The sequence below is a fragment of the Gobio gobio genome (genome assembly GCF_949357685.1).
Source record: "Gobio gobio genome assembly, chromosome: 24".
In the NCBI taxonomy this organism is placed as follows: Eukaryota; Metazoa; Chordata; class Actinopteri; order Cypriniformes; family Gobionidae; genus Gobio; species Gobio gobio.
In genome coordinates this window covers 15,064,517-15,085,523 of record NC_137120.1, presented here as the reverse complement: position 1 = coordinate 15,085,523, position 21,007 = coordinate 15,064,517, and the positions used below count along the sequence as shown (strand labels likewise).

Sequence of the window (21,007 nt, the reverse complement as noted above, 5' to 3'; positions counted from 1 at the left end):
ATTTCATAGCAGTAACCAGTAGTAAGGTTTGTTTGAATAATGAAATGCTTTGAGCTTTTTGAATAAATGTTCAGCCAAATGTCCCTGTGAATGGTGCCTTCAGTCTGCGTTATATAGTAGAGCAGCACCGCACGTCCTTAAACTGACTCCACACTTACATTTGCGTCTAAAACACATGCTTTTTGCATGGAAATCTTGATATCCATTAGCTGTATGAAATATTAAATCCACTCAGATCTGGCAGACGGAAACTCCCATGGTGCATGTGGCGTGTTCTCATGCTTGAGTGTGCCAACAGAGCTCAATCATCTATAATCATGATGGCACTGATTACTTGATCCAGAAAAATGTACTATATAATTACCATAGCTTAGTAAAGGACAATAACTTGAGTGTCAGACGACAAAACGGCAGCGCACACTTATGATCAACAGATTGTTCTACGCTGGTGTCTGCCCTAATATTGCCATTTATAGTCTTGCTTCATACTCTAAAGTATGGACTTTCTAAGAGAAGGTCGGCAACCTCCCCCAGTTCTTCTTGAAGCCAATACGGAAGTGACTTAAACTGCAATTCCTCGACTGGCCACTAGGGACAGGCTCCAAAAGGGAGCAGAATCTCATTGAGCCCCATGTTAAAATGCCCAACTTTACAGCAGAAAAAAACATGTTTACAACCTGGTACAAATTGTGGTTTTGGTCTAGACGGCTAATTTTGCCCTTCATGACAACTCTGGGGGGGGGGGTGATTTTTTTTTAAGGGCCTGGCCACTTTGAGTGACAGGGGGATTGTCGTTTGTCTGCTGTCTCTTATGTCGAGTTCAGACTGCACGATTTTCAAACTTGCTTTGTTTCGGTTTGATATAAATGTAAATATATTTATTAAAATACTGATATTCTGTATATATTCTATAACTGCTCCCTGAACCTCCCGCTGCCCTGTATCTTGCTCTCTCATTGGCTGTAGGTCATCGCTGATGTATTTAACAGTCAGAACACATTTCACACAGCAGGAGTTTGAATCGCCGACAGGTCCAGATATTTAGCATGCCAAATATCTCACGAGCGTCGGCGTGATTGTCACTCAAGTGCACGAGCACCGCTTTGCCTATGATTTCGGGCATTTGTCTGCGATTTCGCAAAACCTGTCGGCGAGCTAAAATCGGGCAGTCTGAACTCAGCATAAGTCATCACGTCACCTCACGTCCAGTCACGTCCCGCCTCTTTGCCCATTTTCTATTATCCGGGAGCGACGCGCTGCCAAGATGGCGACAGCCAGCTCAACCCTACTTTACTCTTCAAAACTGCTCTTCAGAACCCTATGGGTGACGTCATGGACACTACGTCCATATTTTTTTATCGTCTATGACGATAACGCGTTGCTCAGGAACTCCCATATCATACAATCACAATATATTGTCATTAATAGTCTTGCTTCATACTCTAAAGTGTGGACTTTCTAATTAAGACTGAAGTATTGTAGTGTGTAGTAGAAATGCGCACATTGGGGCGAATGATCATTCTCAGAAATGATTCACCATTCTTTCATTCTCTCTTTGCAGTGATGAATAATCCTGAGCTTCCTCTGGACCCGAACTTGCAGACAAGTAATCTTCTCATAACCTTCCTGAAATATTCCTCCATCATAATGCAGGACACCAAAGGCAAGAGATCACTGTTCCTGCACGTTTTCCAAAACCTAGTGAGCTTCCTTGCTGCCTACAGCCTACCTAGGCAGCGTCCAAACTCATACACATGGTAGACTCGATAAAATAATCCATTTTTAATTGGTATTTTGATGGATTAAACTTATTTTCTTATATTTATTATCTGCATTTTTTTACTGCTTCGTCCGTCATTTTTGATTTTGGAGCTTGTTGTAATGCATTATAGGATTGCATTATTTGCGAAGGATACATGCAGTCTTGCATTTGGCTGAGAGAAGGTGTCATAGAAGGCACATAACTTTTTGGAACAGCTTCTGTGTTGAGGAACTTAAAATGCTGCCTACGTAGGGAGCTCACTAGATTTTTGGAACGGAGCCATTCATTTATCTTATTTTTAGCCCATGATTGTGCACATCTTACAGTATTTGTTCTCTCTGTATTCTCAGATGAACACAGACTAAACAGTGCCCGACTGTGCCTCATCATTCTGACCTGTATAGCTGAGGTAATGCGTTGTTGTGTGTGTGTGTGTGTGTGTGTGTGTGTGTGTGTGTGTGTGTGTGTGAGTGAAGGATTCTCTCCTTTGACCGCTTGTCCTCTCGCTGTCTGTTCAACAGGACCAGTATGCCGATGCCTTTCTCCACGATGATAACATGAACTTCAGGGTCAACTTGCACAAAATGGTAAGAGTCTTTGCTCAGGTCTCGTTTCCCAGGCAGAATCCAAATGAAGACGATGTTTCTGGCATACAAATCAGCCAAGAGCCTGGCCCCAAGTTACATCCAATCCATTATTAAATGGTACGTCCCAGACTGGCAGCCGCTGGTAAATCTAGTGAAAGAGCTCCCGTCTGTCCATGTGAAAGTAGCCCAACTCTTACTCTCCATACAATGAAAGTCAATGTAGTTTGGCCTTTTTGCTTTGGTTGAAGTCATATCTGAAATATACTGGTGTCTTACTGACGTCACCTGTATTTCAGCCCATGAGGCACCGGAAGAAAGCCGCAGATAAGAACATCCCCTCCCGACCTTTAGTGTGTGCAGTTCTAGGTGAGTCCAGTGTTCAGGACTAGGGATTTCTTTTGTGAATGATTTTATGACCATAAATTGTGTATGTTTATATTCTTTGCCTTTGCAGATCTAATGGTCGAGTTCATAGTTACTCATATGATGAAGGAATTTCCCATGGATCTCTATGTGTGAGTTTCCTTTTAATATGAAAAATTATTCACACCTGAGATTGTAATTCAATGGCCTGGAGTCAATTATTCCACTTATAATACGGTTACCAAGCCTTAACACATTGTTTAGAGGTTTTATTTTAGGAGATTTTGTCCTTAAAAAGCTCTTGTGTTTAATAATTTCTTACGCATCTCATCCCAAGCATCCGTTGCTAATTCCAAAACGTCATTTCAGAGCTCGTAACGGAAGCGTGAGCCACTGATATGCAGACTAATGCAGTTATTGGAGATTTATTGATTGATTTAGGCGCAAGTCTGTGCATCTCTCAATAGGCAGCAGCGTCTCTAATAGGGAAGCTGTAAGTGAACTGCTTCAAGAACAGTGACGTTACTAAATTGATGCTCAGAAAGTGTCATGTAGCTTTTCAATTGCATAACTAATAGTGCTGGGTGGTATACTGGTTTATTGCGAAACCAGTGTTTATTTTTGTTATGATATGAATTTTGAATATACCGCTATACCGGTATATGTCGCTTAAACAACGTTGGGAATGCAGCGCAGCGTGACATTGTTTGAGGGGGGTCTCTTTTCTCTGTTGCACTGTAGTGAGGACACAGAGGCTAAATCCGAAATCCACCCCCTATACCCTCAAATAGGGCATTATTTGAGGAGACAGCCATTTGTAGTGGTGTCCGAAACCATCGTGGACGTTATTGAGTGCACTCATTCAATCCCACATTACACCGCTGTAATGAGTGTTCAGCCGATGTACACTCAACGGCTGTCCAACTTCACGCACTAATATTCATTCACTCCTTCAAGTGAACTGGATTAGTCGACTAACATAGTGAATGAGGGTTAAGGGGGTGATTTCGGATTCAGCCTATGATTACAGCTGAGAATTCAGACAGAAGACGGTTTCTGTGCCGAGCGCTGCGATGAGATTAATAATGCTCACCACGTGGATCATATAGATCAGATCACACAGACCGGAGCGAGCGCGTTTAAGTTTTTTATGGACATATTTAATATACTCTAGTGCTCTAAACATGAACCAGAAGCATGTATGCACACATATTTCATCACAACTTCTTCAGATGAAATCTAGCCTGAATCTAAATCTATGTGCAAACAAGGACACTGATACAGCCATACGTCTGATCACGACCGCGATGATGACCAGATGGATTATTCTGATACACCGAAGACAATGATGTAAGTTAATAGACCAACAATTCGAAGAAGTATGGGCAAAAAAGTAACTGCTTTATTCTTTCTGTGTTAAACTGACGTGTGTCGTTTGTTCAGAGACTGTAGTGCTAGTGTACTGCAAAACCGGTATAATTAAGAAATATACCGCAATATACATTTTTGGTAATACCACCCAGCACTAATAACTAATTTATTGATAAAGTCGCTGGACAGCACTGATAGCAAGTTTCTGTGTGTGTAAATACTTTCCTCTGTGTGTCCGTACTGTATGTGTGTGTGTTTGTATAGGAGAGAGAGCGTTCCATAGATAATGAAAAATAATATTGTAGGACAAACATGGAAATTGTTTGTCATTTTTATCCTATTTTTTGTTATATCTATTTGCTTGTTCGTTGTCGTTGTGGGCTGTAAGGACCTTTTGAAATCACTTTGAAATAACAAAATTTGCCAATCTGGAACTTTAGCTGTGCATTTACTGGAAAATAATTGCACACCAGAACGTTCATTAACCAATCAGAATCAAGCATTCAACAGCCCTGTAGTATAAGCAGTTTTAAACACTGCGATGCTTGGATACATGTGGATATGATGAGAATTAATTGTTTTATTTATTTTAGGCGCTGCATTCAAATAATTCACAAACTGATCTGCTACCAGAAGAAGTGCAGAGTTAGACTGCACTACACATGGAGAGAACTCTGGTCAGGTATGATCATTACCATGCGAACAACAGACAGATGTGTTGAAATTAGCGCTGCATGATTAATCGAAATTGAACCACACATGATTTGGCAAAGGCTGTGATTATTGTATGCTCAGTTTTTTCAGTGAACCATGGCTCTGTGATCAGCAGTAAATTATACTCCATCTGAAAGCTAGAGGGCGCTCTCGCGCAGAAACTCTACACATGCCCCGCAGAAGTACAATAACACGCATCGTTCAGGAAATCCCACATCGTACAATCACTGTAGCTGAATAAACAGAAGATTGGCACGCTTTGATTAAACAGGACTAATAAACACATGACTGTGACAATATATGGTTTATCTGAGTTATTCAAGCCTTCTCGGGTATTTTCATGATGATAAAGTATATTTATACTTCAATGCTAATCGACATAGCCTCCATAGACATTCTCCTCCCCGTTAACTTCAAAAGCCAACGCAAGAGCCAACTTTCAACTTGACATTTTGTATATCTGCATTACACAGCACTCTTGTTGCAGCTGTTGCTATAACAACAAAAGACGCCCTCGGCTGCTATTTGGAACCAAACTATGGTTTTGTTTTTTTGTTTTTTTTTTACTAAAAGAGAGCTTGTCAACTTTTTCTTGTCAAAAAAGACGTCAAGTGTGAACACGGCCTATTCTGTGTAAGAAGCCACATCAGCTCACAGAAGGATGCTCAACTGGTGTTAGTGCTTCTGCTTTCAGATTGACTGCTGATCACAGAGCCGTGCTGCACATAAAACATAATCACAGCCTTTGCCTTTTCATAATCACTAAAAACCAAATCGGTTTAAGCTCGATTTTGGGTTAATTTTGATTAATCGTGCAGCCCTCGTGCAAATGCATTCGTTTTTTTTTTTTCTGCTCTTTCTTTATTTTTTATTTTGTTCAGGGTTCCCACAGGTCCTTGAAATCCTTAAAAGTTTGTGAATCCATTTTTTTTTTTCAAGACCCTGGAAAGTTTTTGAAAACAAAAAGACTTATAGATGCTGGTCCTTGAAAGTGCTTAAATTTATTTTGTGCAAGAAGTTTTCTGGAAAAAATTCCATATTATTCCCTCCAGTCCACTAATATGTTATTATGCCAACGCTTTGTGGCCTATGCATACTAGCTTGCTTGATTTACGTTAGTTACACACATTTACCAAACCCAAATATGTTCAGTCAGTGACTGTATATTGTGTTTCTATAAACATAAAACATTTGTGATAATCTGTATCCCCAAATATTTTATTTAATATAATGTTGAATTGCTTAGCTTGTTATAATGTTATAATGATAATGCAAACCCATGAGACAAGTAAACCTTCTGGTTACATGAGCCTAAGCTCTTTTCAATCAAATCCATTCAAAAGTTCATATCAGATCATTTTAGAATACAGTATAGGATGTACCGAATATTCTTCAGTTTTATGCAAAACAGAAATACGACAAATAGAATATCAGATCTCTGTCATATGGGCAAAAATAAATGCACAAAAAATAGTTTTTTTGAAAACTGTGTATCTTAAGGTAACACAATGTAACCTTGCTCTCGCTTGAAATGTGTCCCCACATTAAGTCCTTGAGTTTGCAGTTAATCAAGGTGTGGGAACCCTGTTTGTTTTTTCTTTTATGTTTTATTTACATTTTTCTTTTGGTGTGGTTTTTTTTGGCAGCGGCTATCAATAGATGCTATTTACACCAAGTGAAAATAACATATTTTCTTAGCTGTAGATGCTATTTACTAAGTGAAAATAGTGATATATTCAATTTACATGTAAAAGTAGTTATTTGCAATATGTGTAAATAGTAATTACATGCTATTCATACTTTTATTTTGAAAGATACATACTATTTGCACCTCAGTATTGTTTTACATAAACAGTGTAAATTATTATATATGCCGATTATTAAAAGCCCTCCCTACACCTTCCCCTAACCATACCCAATAAATGCTTTTATTATTATTAAACATTTCGTTAGGCACTTTATTTCCATTTCTAGAACATTTTCTTATTTTTTATTTCCGATGTGATATGTGATGGGAAAAAAGAGAAGAGCAAGCTCTGCAAAAGGCGGATTCGAACCCGGGTCAATCGCGTCAAAACCAAGATCTTTAAGCCTTACACTTTACTGAATACGCCACTGAAAACGATGAAATACGCCTGTCCGTTTTTTTTATCTTGTTTCTCCGAAAACGCAATTGTTAGGCGGAGGTAGTGCGAATAGAACTTGCCAACAAGGCGTGCTATTTGCACTTGGTGTAAATAGACACTATTTTTTTGTTTCTGCTTTGTGTATGTATTTATTTCTACCTTGTTTTTATTTATAATAACAAAGAAAAACACTCTTGTCTGTCTATATTTCCCTGCAACCCCCCTAAAAAAGAACCTTAATGATCATCTAAATCTTCTAACAGTTGTGTGGAGTCACAGGTCAAATTAGTCTCTTATCTTCAGATGGCTCTGTTGATTATGTTTTTCCAGCTCTCATTAACCTTCTGAAGTTCCTGCTGTCTAATGAGACCGGCCTTCTGGCGAAGCACAATATCTTCCAGCTGGCTCTTCAGGTAAACCACACTCACTGTGAAAAGTACAGATACACATGGGGTTTAAATTTCACACATTTCCTATCTGTCCATTTTTCCCCCTCATGCTTTGGTTTGTTTCAGGTGGTGAACCTCTTTAATATGTTCATCACATACGGAGACACGTTTCTGCCCACCCCCAGCAGTTACGACGAGCTCTATTATGAGATTATACGCATGCATCAGGTGTTTGATAACCTCTACTGCATGGGTAAGTCACCACGTCAGTCCTGCTGTGCACATGTTTGATTTCATCCATAACTACTAAAGCACTAACCTGATATTCATGATGCTGCAGTGCTGAGAGTCTCCACCAACGCTGGCCAGTGGAAGGAGCCTGCCAGCAAAGTTACTCACGCTCTCGTCAACGTCAGGTAAGAACTGATATACTGAGAACATGGAGGAAAAACAAGCAAAAATATGTATAGATAGATGCTGATGTTTATATGGCCAGAAAGTAAGATGAAATTCGAAAATTACGGATAAAATTACATAAAAAAGGTCATATTCCACCATTCAGATTCATTTTAATAAATCTTGCATACATGATCCAGGCAAAATTTTTCTTTCCAATATTTTCTGGAATCTAATGGAAACAGCCAAAACTGTCTGCACAGGCCCCTGTACAGGGTCCGCAGAGTTTAAGTGGAATACTTGCATGAAATGCATATAAATATCAGTCGTCACTCTATTTCTCACAATAATCCATGTATGGATAATCAAGTACACCTTAAAGGTTGCTTCAGTCCAGTTTCATCTTGAAAAATGACTAGCAAAATAAAAGTTATTGTTACCTTTCTTTAGAAAAAAAAATCTGATTTTCACAGCAAAAAGACACATGTATGTGTTTTTTTACAATTATACTAAAAGGCTTTTACTTTCTTAAAAATTATGAACTATTAATCAGACGACAGAAGGCATGTAGTAGATTAGGTTTTAAGCCAATTTTTTATCATTTAGAGGCTGTAGAATTTTGCATATGAAATATGATACAGTAGGCCTTATAGGGTTCATTTTAAATAATTTTCACAATAAATATTGAGATGGTTTAAATTTAAATTATCATAGTTTAGTTATCAAAATATAATACTTTTTGAAATGAACAAAAATTAACATTGAAGTACTTTCTATAAAAGCCATAAATATGTCTATAAAAGGCAAAAAAAAAATATGATAAAGATATTATTGAACAGCCTTTGATACCAGTTAAAGATGCTGGATGAAATCATCGAATGTACTGCTTTAGTGTAAGTCTAACATCGGATAGCTTTGGTACAATGTGTGTTTTTTTATTATTTTCTTTGGTTTGGGGCATAGTGAATAAATTATTGATTTTAGAGTCTGAGGTAATGTGGAAGCGTTCTCTGGGCTTTCAGAGATGTCACCATGTGTTTGTGCCGCACAAAAGAAGTCGAGTGTTGTTGTTTTTTTAAAGCATGCATAATGCAAAGGGTTACAGCAGAATATTTGAAAGAACCACACCTTTGAACTTCTACCTTTTATTCTCAGCCAGACGTATCATACGGACTACCAGCACATCAAGGAACTTAACGGTCAATTTCGTCACCACCCCTTTTTAGGGGCAAATAAACTGGACTTCCCATAGACTTCAATACAAAAAAGCGGCACAAAACAACGTGCGTACACATGCCGGCAGGCGTGAATAACTTAAGAAATCACTTAGATTAAACATGTCAAGTAATTATATGTCCACCCTGCCTGCCATAGAGTGTGAAAGATGCATCCACAAACTTAATTGGGTCAGTTAAAGAAACATGTCCCTTCATTCTCCCACCGTCAACAACCCCACCCAGTGGCCAGAGGTGTCTTACCCGGCCATTTACTCGTACCTCATCGAGTCACCAGGTAAGCCAGTGAATGATTTTACTTCGTTTTTGAATCATGAAGTACGGATGATGCTATCGGAAGCTAAGTCAGTTGTATGTCTGGACAGAAAAGTGCACTCAGTACTTTAAATATAAAGACATAATATATACATATAAATATGTTTACTTTCAAAACCAAAGTAAAATCATTCACTTTTTACACCAATTTGACGCCTGGAGAATGAAGGGACATGTTTTTTAAATTGACCAAATTAAGTGTGTATCTTTTTACGCTCTATAGCAGGCAGGCTGGACATATAATTACTTGACATGTTTAATATTAGTGATTACTTAAGTTATTCACGCCTGCCTGTTGTGTACGGACGTTGTTTTGTGCCACTATTTTGTATTGAAGTCTATGGGAAGTCTAGTTTATTTTCCTCTAATTGACAGTTAAGTTCCCGGATGTGCCGGTAGTCCGTATATGACAGCTACTAAGGCGTTTTTCAATGCAGGTCACTGTGGTCACATACTAACTCAAGTATATGAAATCTATCTCATTTTGCCTGTTTTTTGTACTTTTTTCAGGGCAATTATTAACCATTTCAATCCTAAGATTGAGTCATACGCTGCTGTGAACCACATCTCGCAGCTCTCAGAAGATCAGGTAACTCAATACATTCACATCAGATTGACTGGGTTTGACATTTCATTGTCTTATAAAGATGAAATAGGCGAGAAGTAAATTCACAACAATAGACTTTAATGGCTTTCTGCAAAGAAAAGGAACATTTAGCCTTATAATTTATAATAATTTATTATATGTTTATTAATATTTTTACTATTTTTTTATAGAAATTAATGGTTTAATGATAATTTATTATTTAGAAGATATGAGACCCTTCCTGTTTCCATTTTTGTCACTACTTTAATCCCTCTGCATTGCAAGACCGTTTGCGATATCCAATATCCGTTCGCAATTTGACATCTTCAGTGTCTTCCCATCGTGTTCAGAAAGTTTGGTCTGAATTGTATGAATCCCCTAGGACAGGGGTGTCCAAAGTCCGGCCCGCGGGCCAAATGCGGCCCGGGGATGAATTTCAAACGGCCCGCAGCGCGTCTATTAAAGTGTATTATATGTGGCCCGCCACGGATCATTTACAAATCATGCATTTTCACGATGTCGCCGCAAGGTGGCAGTACTAGACTTTAGGCCAGGGAAACAGCGCCCAAAGCGGAACGAAACAGCGCTACTGCTTGTGCTCTGCGCAACTCGCGAGCTCTGACTCTGAACAAATGTGTTTACCTGTTGAGTGTCTCGACCACGCGCCCACTAAATAGCCTTCCGAAGCCCGTGAGAAGTGTTCGAGTTCAGCACTGAGGTCTCCGGTACTGAATCTCTCTGTGATTTGATTTAATTTAAATCCAGTTAAATAGCGCTGACTTAATAAACAACACTAATGTGCAAATCAGCTGAGCCGATTCAAAATACTTTTCAAACAACAATTCGCATTTCGAATGTATCACGGATTTACTGTGGTAACACCTGTAACCGTGGTCATTTGTCAGAAATGTAGGTTAATATCTATTCAATTTGTAATGTAGACATGTATTAAATGAGTAATAAAGGCCAAATTGCAGACTATTTTTTTGTCATAAACTTGCAGTTTTGTGCTTTTGTATTTATATGTCTACAGACTAAATACCATTCTAGACATATATATATATATATATGTATATATATATGTATATATATGTATGTATTACTTTTTTGCCTTGTGTGCACTGCAAAAATTGCTGTCATTTAGTATTTTTGTCCTGTTTCTAGTTTAAATATATCTAAAAATTCTTAAATCAAGATGTTACGAGATAAGTTAAATGACATTATATATTTTTTCTTGTTTTCTGGAAAATAAAATTTAATTGAAGTGAGTTTTTGTTTAAAACAAGCAAATATATCTGCCAATGGGGTAAGAATAATAATGTTTCTGTTTGGAATCTTTAAGGAAGATTTTGGAAGATTATTTTTCTAATCCATTGGCAGATAATTTAGTTTGTTTCAAGCAAAAACTCCTTTGTTTCCCCCCAGGAATCAAGAAAAAATATGTAATTTTCCTTAGTAAAAGCATCTTGATTTAAGAACTTTTTGATATTTGGACTGGAAAAAAGACAGAAATACCAAGTCAGAAAAGCATGATATATATATATATAATAGAAAAGGGACCGGCCCCCGGGTATGTCCACAACATCGAATCCGGCCCCCTTTAAAAAAAGTTTGGACACCCCTGCCCTAGGAGGACGAGTTAAAAAAATCTGAGCCTGATTTTTCACAAAAATACACATTCATACCAAAATAGCCAAAATGTCCTGCTTGATGAGATCAATATATGTACTGAGTTTGGTGACTGTAGGTAAAACAACGCTACTGAGCCCCTCCACCACGCCTGTTTCTAAGGCTTTGCCAATGTCTACTGGACGACATCTTTGATGCGTGTGTGTGCCGAGTTTCATGCAATTTGAAGGATGCTAAGAGTTTCAAAAATAACAACAGTATTTAAGATATCAAGAATCCTTTCACAAATTGGGTAAAATAAGAGGGTGATTTCAAGGCATTTTTGAAAGTGACACATTTCCTGCTGCCAGTTGGTGGCGCTATGATTTTGACTCTCAATAATCACATACATGTGATCGCCCTCCTACCGCGAACACACAGATTAAGTTTCTTCAAAATCAGTCAATGTTTGCAGAAGTTATAACACACTTCCTGTTTACCTTTTCTCGCCATAAATTAGTTTCCTCGACATGGCCAAACCGTTTGAGAGATAAAAAATTTGCTTAAAATGTAAATCCATGTCTTGACTTCATGCTGACTGAATTTGGTGGCGATTGGATGTATCTGCTAGGAGGATTATATAAAATTCCAGAGCATGCGTTTTTCAAACAATGCCTAATAGCCATTTCACCGTTACGATCTAGAAAAACACCAAATGGCAAGCTAAGTATAATGTAATTCCTACCACATTTTAGATTCTTTCTTTTTGTGCTGGAAATGACATTGTAAACATTTTAAGAACAAAATAACTATAGGGGCCCTATCTTGCACCCAGCGCAATTGACTTTGTACACCGACGCATGTGTCATTCCTATTTTGCACCCGCGCAAAGCGCGCTTTTCCCTCCACAGAAGCACGTCGCTAAACTAGTGAATGAACTTGCGCTACCTGGGCGGTTCAGCGCAAAAAAGGAGGCGTGTTCCGGCGCAAACAATCCCTGGTGCTATTTTGCTGTTCCATTAAACAATTGCGCCACTGACCAGAAAAAACCTAGTCTAAAGTCAGTGGCGCGTTGCGCGTTGTTCATTATGCTATTTTAAGGGCGCATGCTTGACCATAATGTATAGCGTGCACAACGCGCATACACTTTGCTCATGTAATCTACACAGATGCAACAGTTATTTTTGCAAATCATAAATTGTTACACTAAAAAAATATTAACACATGAGATGACGGAAATCATTGTGGTGTGCCACGAAGATGTGAAAAAATAGGCATAAATCTAGCTTACAAATGATTCAGGCTAATTGTAATAATTAAGGATAAGACCTGTTTGCCCAATAGTGGCAAGACATATATGTATATAAGGACATCTGACAAATTGGTTTGTCCGTCAAGAACCAGGAAAAAAAATCGACTGAAAAACTGAAAAAACTGAAAGACTGAAAAAAAAAATGACTGTGAAATCACCTTTACCATAATGTACAACATTACAACTTCACTTCTCTGTCTTTCACTGCTCTTACAAGAACATCAGTCTCCTCGGCTGTGAACCGCTCCTGGCGTGCGCCTGGTAAATACGCCATAATAATAGCAATCCATAATGGAACTTGCGCACCTGCTTTTAAAGGGAATGTTGGATGACGCTCGGATTGGTTTATTCACGTTACGCCCAAACCACACCTATGAATAATGAAGCTACTTCAGACCAACCCATTTTAGATTTGCGCCGGGCGCAAGAGCCATTTATCCCGCCGGGAAAATAGCAACAGCGCCGAGACCCGCCCACAAAGTTACTTGCGCTTCGCGTTTTGACACTTGCGTTTCAGATCGTTAAAATAGGGCCCTAGGTATGTAATAAAGTGAGGATGTATTTAGATACATAAAAACTAGCCGTGTACTGTGGCAGAATATTTAAAGTCATTATGGGAAATGGGAGAATTGCTTTGGAATTTGAATACGCAGAAACTCTATATATGTGGATGAAAGAGCTCTTCTAGAGAAGCCGTTCATCGGGACAGTCACAGGTGTTGCTCAATTAGCCTTTGATCTGTAGGGTAATGATGCCCTGTGCTGGAAGTGAGGTCAGTTATGCCAGCTGCCACTCGCAATCGCACATTTTCTTCTCTTTTATCTCTCTATGCCAGATGCTTCCACATGACCTCTGTCTACCCTCTCTTGGATTAGTTGAAGTATATGGATCTGTGTTCCATGTTCTATCAGCCTGTCCCAGTCAAATTCCAGACCGATCCCATTTAAATTCACTGTGATATATTACCACGGGACATTGCTTTGATTTGTCTCTCATTTTGACAAAGAAATTTGCGAGGGGTCTGGGAGCATCTACGCCTCCCTGAATGTAACGAGCGATTCTTTGAAAATCTAAATTGGGGGTCTATTTTTAAATATCTACCAAAATAATCTATCAAAATATATATATATATAAAGGTTTTAAGGTAAAAGGTCAGAAAATATTATTTAAATATTATTATTATTTCAAAAATATATTATTTTTTATAAAATGTTTATTAAATGTAATACCATTACATTTAATTTATGATTTTATGGTTTTATTTAGAATTTTAGAATTGTATTTTTAAATATAGGAATAAAATGAATTACATTTTTCATAAAATTTGCTTTATGTTAACAAATTGAAATTACTTTAAATGTAAAATTGAACATTTTGAAACTCTAAAATGTGAATTATACAACCACAATAGCTTTAATGCAATCAAAACCCCCCAGAAAAACTACAGCAAGCAAATATTATATGTTACATATTATAAGATAAATGCGAAGTTTGCAAAGTACTTCAGTTCTGGCTTGATCAGCTGATATTTGGAGAAAGGTGCAGCATTTGCTTTGGTTCATGTCTGTATCAGAGGTCATGTGATCATTCCACTAGCTTTTAGTGTGTTCCTGTAGTTCTATTGACCGTTGTTTTAACATGGATAATATTCCATAGTCTTTCAAGTGGATTTCTGTCAATGCATTTTGTATTTTTTACATACTGAGTGTCAGAATTGTGGTAATCAATGCTGAGCACAGATATGAAGTAGAAGATTTCCTGTAAATGTATATGGGGTTTATGTCTCTTTGTGCTCTGTAGGTGCTGGAGGTGGTACGGTCAAACTACGACACACTAACCTTGAAGCTGCAGGACGGTCTGGATCAGTTTGAGCGTTACTCAGAGCAGCCCAAAGAAGCTGGCTTTTTCAAGGAGCTGGTAAGCTTTTTTAAGAGTTTGCTTGGCAAGCTTCTTGCTTCCTTTGGCTATTAATGATGGATTGCATGGCACAGTATACAACAAAAGGTACCACAATGCAAAAGAGTTCAAGTGATTCAATGGCAGTATTTCACAAATTGTCCCTGGTGGCACATTTTATTAATTTATTAATACCCTGACATTTTATTTGACCATTTTATAGTTACCTTGTGCAGTGGTGTAATGTAACAAAGTAATACTTTGTTACAGTACTTGAGTATTTTTTTGGGAAAATCTTTTATATGGGGCTGTATGATTAATCGAAAAATAATCGAAACCGAAATTCAGAACCTCTAACCGACGTATTTTTCCCATGTCGGTTATTTTGTCGCGTGACTCCGCCCCGTCAGTCACATCAAGTGCAGTTTGCAGGCACACAGAGAGATACAGGAGCAGTTTTCTTTGTTTATAGATGCCCAGAATCACTATAGTAACTGCATGTTTTACACAGTTTATACAGGTAGCCTAAGTTAATTGCCGTTCTTATAGCCTACTCGCTGCCACACACACACACACACACACACACACACACACACACACACACACACACACACACAGAAGGCGCGCGCAATCCCCGAAGCCAGATCGCTTTTAAAAGTGATTGTGCACTATTCAAAAACAACAATACGGAAAACGTATCCGTTCAGTGCTCAGCTTTTTTCTGTGAGACAGAGAGCCGAGCCGTGTCGCGTCTCTGACAACGCGCACGCGCCCTGAAGGCAGACCTCTGCGTCCTGACAAAGCTTTGTCATTTGTATGTGTTTTAAGGCCTGCAAGTTTGAACATTAAAGCGATTTTAGACCATCAGATGTGTATTATGTTGAACTAATGCCTGATATATTGTGACAAACGAACACTTAGACAGAAGCTTGCACATCACGTGAAGATCGCACACAGAGAGGAGCGCAGAAACGCAGCGTCAACGCCGTCCTGTGACTAAAGTAAAGTCACTAAAGTAGCTTAGAAACTCAACCGTTACAGGCATATATTTTAATACCTTTGAAGTAAGTACAAGCCACAGCTTCATAATGAATCGAGACGGTATGAGTAATTCACACACACAATCACTCTTTCATTAATGCATTCAAATAAATGTAATGTAGGCCTATAATTTATCTGATGTACAACAAGCAGAAATCTGCCCCATAGACAATAACTGCTGAAAGTGAACCGTTTCCAAGTATTTTAAAATCACAAAGAAATGCACTTTTTCATTAGAAAAAAAAATTCCACCTTTTAATAGTAGAAAATATTTACAGTAAAAACCTTTATTAGGAACTTACTCAAAAACCTTATGAGGGCAAAAAATGGAAAGCCAAAAAAAAAGAGCAAAATAATAGTTCATTAATCATAATCGAGGTAAAATGTTCAATTAATCGAGGTTTTTATTTTTGGTCAAATCGTTACAGCCCTACTTTTATATTTCTGTCAACTTTTACTTTCACTCAACTACATTTACTAAATAAAATGTATACTTTTACACCCATACATTTCCCCAAAGCATTTTCGTTACTTGATACAAAATAAAGTCGGAAGAACACAGACTGCAAGCAAGCATGTGCAAACAAGTGCTCGCACAGCCGAGGTTGGTTAAATTTTTTCCGGGTTGTGTCTGTTGCTGGAGCGGCTTAGAAGTGTCCTCTGTCATTATACAGTACAAGAGCAGCCTCTAGAGGCCAAATAAAAACGATCACTGATGACTAGTAGAGTTTGTTTTGACACGTGACTTGAGGCTGCGCGCTGCACAGAGCGGGACACTTGAAAAACGGATTTAAAACATAGACAACTAAACGGTATGTTATACAGTACACTACACTACATGTTTTCATATCACTTTAAAGTAATTAGTTTGTTGACGAGATGCTGCATTAGTGGAGAACGGCAGTATGTTTGCCGAGGCTGAGAGGACGATTACATTAGTAGTAGTTCAAGGGTTAAAACAATGTGACAAAAACACATGCAAATCTGACCCAACTGTTTAATGTCACGACTGTTACTATCTATTTGCATTAGTTCATATCCATTTTTTCACTTTTATACATTCGTTATCGAGCAAAGTTGCATATTTAAACTTAATCCTCATTATGCAGCTGACAGAAAATCAGAAATGCGTTCGATTTCAGTTCTTTTTATATATATATATATATATATTTACATTTCCCATTACTTTTAAAAAAATCATTCAAATATAACTTGTTTGAGGTCAAAAATACTTCAGAAAAATACATTTTCCTGTCAGAAACCCTCCTCTCAGAACAGATTCTGTCAGAATATAGGCCTATTTTATTATGTTGAAATGTTACCCTAACTTTAATATAACATTAATATAACTTGATTTTGAGGTCAAAATTACTTCTTTAATTCAAAGAAAACAAAATGGAAGGAGTGAAAACTGAACACAATCTTGCTGCTCTAACTGTGTATAGAACAATTTTTTATAATATTTTTTGCTTCTTTTGTATTTTGCATTTACTTGTACATTTACTTTCAATACTTAAGTACGTTTAACATAAAAAAATAACTTTCATACAAAATATTGCATACTTTAAAACTTTTACTCAAGTAATATTCTAAACAGTGACTTTTACTTCTACCAAAGTAATTTCCTGATGAGATATCTATACTTTTACTAAAGTATGGCTTTCAAGTACTTTATTCACCACTGACCTTGTGATTTGCCATGGTTCCCACTATATAATGTTTATGTAGGACTCTATGATTTTCACCGATCATCTCTTCCTCTTCACTACTAGTTACAGCAGCAAATAAACATGAATGAACATCAGAAGGAATGTTGAGATGCAAATCTCATGTAATCCATCAATCAGTGTTTCAACCGCTGAAAGATGTCAATAAAACAGCTGGAGAACAATATCATGTAGCATAACATTCATGACCATAAACTCGTAAATATTTGCACTGTATTACATGTTCATTATATTTTTACTTGGCCTGTTAGTGATGGTCTTCATTGTTTGAATCTTTCGTGAAAACAAACTATTATTAAAAACTGCCTTATGTGCAATTTAAACTTTCTGAGTGTTATTAAATGAACTTTATTTTTATTTCACTAAAAATTTTACTTTTGGTGTTTAGGTCAAATTCATGAAATGTATTAAAATGTTTAATATTAATACCATTTATACAAAAAAGTAAATACAAATAAGTTAAAGACGGTTTCGGTTTTCAGCCAAGTGCATCCTGAACCTTCAGTTTCAGCCCAGAATTTTCATTTCGCTGCATCACTGTTGGTGTTAACATTTTAAGAAATTGTATACGTTTTATTGATTCAATTAATTAGATGTCTTTTTGATTAATTGGTTGAAATTATTAATCATTAATTCATTATTTTCTTTTACCACTCTGCGCACCTCTCCTGGCATGCTCTGTGCAGGCACACACACTTTGAAAACACCTGGCTTACAGTGATATGTTTACAGTCTCCTTATGTCCTTTATATTTTTTTGGAATTTGTCTTTTTTTGACTGCTCATCTAGAAAATCGACATTTCGTTCCACTGTTTACCTGTATATGGCTGGAATGACAATACACTAATAATCTAAGACAGAAAACATCAAATTTGGGAGAAAATAAAACCTTTTCTATTTATATTGTGTTATATTTGGAGAATATGTTTGGAAAAGTGAGACTGGCCTAGAAATTAAATAATTCAGTTAATAATAAGATAGATATTAATTCAAAAATTTTGTGATATGCAAATATATTCAACAGTGTACATTGCGTCAAGTTATTGTAAAGCCAAACATTTTGGCGTCACTCTAACCTGCTTTTCCTGCTTAACTGAGCCCAGTCACTCTGCCTTGAGGAACTCTTGTAAAATTTTTATGTGAAGTGAATTCATGACCACACACACCTGCTTTAACACTTCTCTGCTCATGATGGCAGGAAATCAATGTGTTTTGATGCGGTTTCTTTTTCTCTAGGTGCGCTCCATCAGTCTGAATGTGAGGAAGAACGTGTCTCTAAGCACCATGAGTCAGGATGTTCTGCTGAAGGAGTTCTCCTCTATATCCTGAAACAACAGGACCTTCATACTGACATTTGTCACCCCACACATCTGAGGCTTCAATGTTACAACAGACTTCCAGAGGACAGGACTGGATTTGATCCCCGGGCTGTATTATTGATGCAGTGTGAACAGAACAGACTGGTATCGGCTCTACAAAGCAATCAGCCCATCTTTGCACAATGTGAATTGATTTTGATGAAATTCTGATTACCTGGTATTTTCTTTTCTCCTTATATTGGTGGTCTGGTGCGGTTTCAGTTGATTCTACTGCGTATTCTTCTTCATTGCCTTAGTATCAAACTAATCAATACATTATGCTCACACAGGCTCACCGCTTATTTTAGTCTTTTTCTATATACCTGTGTCCAGTCGAGAGAATGCAAACAAGATATCCTTGCATGAACCTGAAAACATGTCTGGGTCATAATTTATATATTCAAAAGAAAGACAATTATAATTTGCTTTAATAAAAGGCCATTAAGATTTTTTGTGAGATTTGCATTCTGACCTTTTTTCATGACAATTAAACAAATTTTCATTACCGTAATGTAAAAACGAAAATAATTTTCATTACCGTATTGTAAACAGAAAATAATTCTCATTACCGTAATGCAAGCAGAACATTACTGTAGTGTAAACAGAAAATAATTATCATTACGTAATGTAAAAAAGAAAAGAATTCTCATTATCGTAATGCGGAAAAAAAAGAATTCTCAATTGCCGTAATGCAAAAGAAAAGAATTATCATTGCCGTAATGCAAAAGAAAATAATTCTCATTACCGTAAATCAAAAAGAAAATAATTATCATTACCATAATTTAAAAGAAAAGAGATCTCATTGCCGTAATGCAAAAGAAAAGAATTCTCATTGCCGTAATCAAAAAGAAAAGAATTATCATTACCATAATGCAAAAGAAAAGAGATCTCATTACCGTAATGCAAAAGAGAATAATTCTCATTGCCGTAATCAAAAAGAAAATAATTCTCATTACCGTAATGCAAAAGAAAAGAGATATCATTGCCGTAATGCAAAAAGAAAATAATTCTCATTACCGTTATGCTAAAAGAAAATAATTCTCACTACCGTAATGTGAAAAGAAATAATTCTCATTACTGTTACGCGAAAAGAAATTCTCACTACCGTAATGCGAAAAGAAAATAATTATCATTACCTTAATGCGAAAGGAAAAGAATTCTCACTACCGTAATGCGAAAGGAAAAGAATTCTCACTACCGTAATGCGAAACGAAAAGAATTCTCACTACCGTAACGTGAAAAGAAAATAATTTTCACTACTGTAATGTGAAAAGAAAAGAATTCTCACTACCGTAACGCGAAAAGAATTCTCACTACCGTACTGCGAAAAGAAAAGAATTCTCACTACTGTAATGTGCCATAATCTCATTCTCATTATCGTAATAGTCATACACAAAATAATATAATTAATATAAAAAAAAACATGTACTACCATAATGCATACTTAAAATTGTAAATATTGGATTTTTTCATATATTATGGTAATGAAAATTTGGGTGTGAAATTTGTTTAATTGTCATCAAATTTTACAATGCAAAAAAATCTTATGTTCCTAAAGCAAGTTTAATTTTCATGACATTTAAGCACTTTCCCCCTTAAATTATCATTATTGTAATGTAAAAACAATCTTATTCTTATTATACCATAATAAAGTAATGATAATTGTCCCGCCCTTTTTTAAATTGAAAAAAATAATTTCAGTATAACACACACTCCCATAACACATACTTAAAATGACTTTATTTGTATTGTGGTAATGAGAATTTGGGCTTTTGGGCCAAATTTAATGGGCTTTTTTTAAGCAAAATATAATTTTTCTTATGCTTTTTAACACGCGACCGTTTTCATGAAATCCGACTTTGAATATGAATGCATAATTTTTTTTAAAGTCTGACTGTTTTCTTCACACTCAGTATTTGCCAGTATTTCAGTGCTGCATCATGAACAGATATGAAGTTGCAGTGTAAGAACAGCTGTATATTGAGCTGTGTCACACTGAGCAAAGAAAGAAACACATGTATTAATTTTACAAGATGCTTTGAGTTTAGAACATCCAAACCAGTTATTTAAATCAACACATCGCTGAATAAAACTGACACATTTCTAAGAAGTTCTTTGTACATTCTTCCTGTACCTGGCTCTAAATGAGTATTTGACTTCCTTTGCCTTAGTATTATTTATGGGTGTTTGTTTCCTAATTAAATCTTCTTTTGTACAACAT

At 36.7% G+C, this 21,007-nt stretch overlaps 1 protein-coding gene across 1 annotated transcript in view; it reads left to right on the top strand.

Moving 5' to 3' along the window:
* Positions 1–21,007, top strand: part of armh3 (armadillo like helical domain containing 3) — a 34,168-nt gene extending 13,161 nt beyond the window's left edge. The window contains exons 15-26 of the mRNA XM_079808269.1: positions 1,562–1,663; positions 2,113–2,171; positions 2,284–2,349; positions 2,646–2,715; positions 2,804–2,864; positions 4,677–4,765; positions 7,254–7,336; positions 7,439–7,565; positions 7,653–7,728; positions 9,769–9,847; positions 14,565–14,681; positions 18,665–21,007. Of these exons, the coding sequence (XP_079664395.1) occupies positions 1,562–1,663; positions 2,113–2,171; positions 2,284–2,349; positions 2,646–2,715; positions 2,804–2,864; positions 4,677–4,765; positions 7,254–7,336; positions 7,439–7,565; positions 7,653–7,728; positions 9,769–9,847; positions 14,565–14,681; positions 18,665–18,757 (1,022 nt within the window). The 3' untranslated portion in view covers positions 18,758–21,007. The remainder of the gene's footprint in view (positions 1–1,561; positions 1,664–2,112; positions 2,172–2,283; positions 2,350–2,645; positions 2,716–2,803; positions 2,865–4,676; positions 4,766–7,253; positions 7,337–7,438; positions 7,566–7,652; positions 7,729–9,768; positions 9,848–14,564; positions 14,682–18,664) is intronic.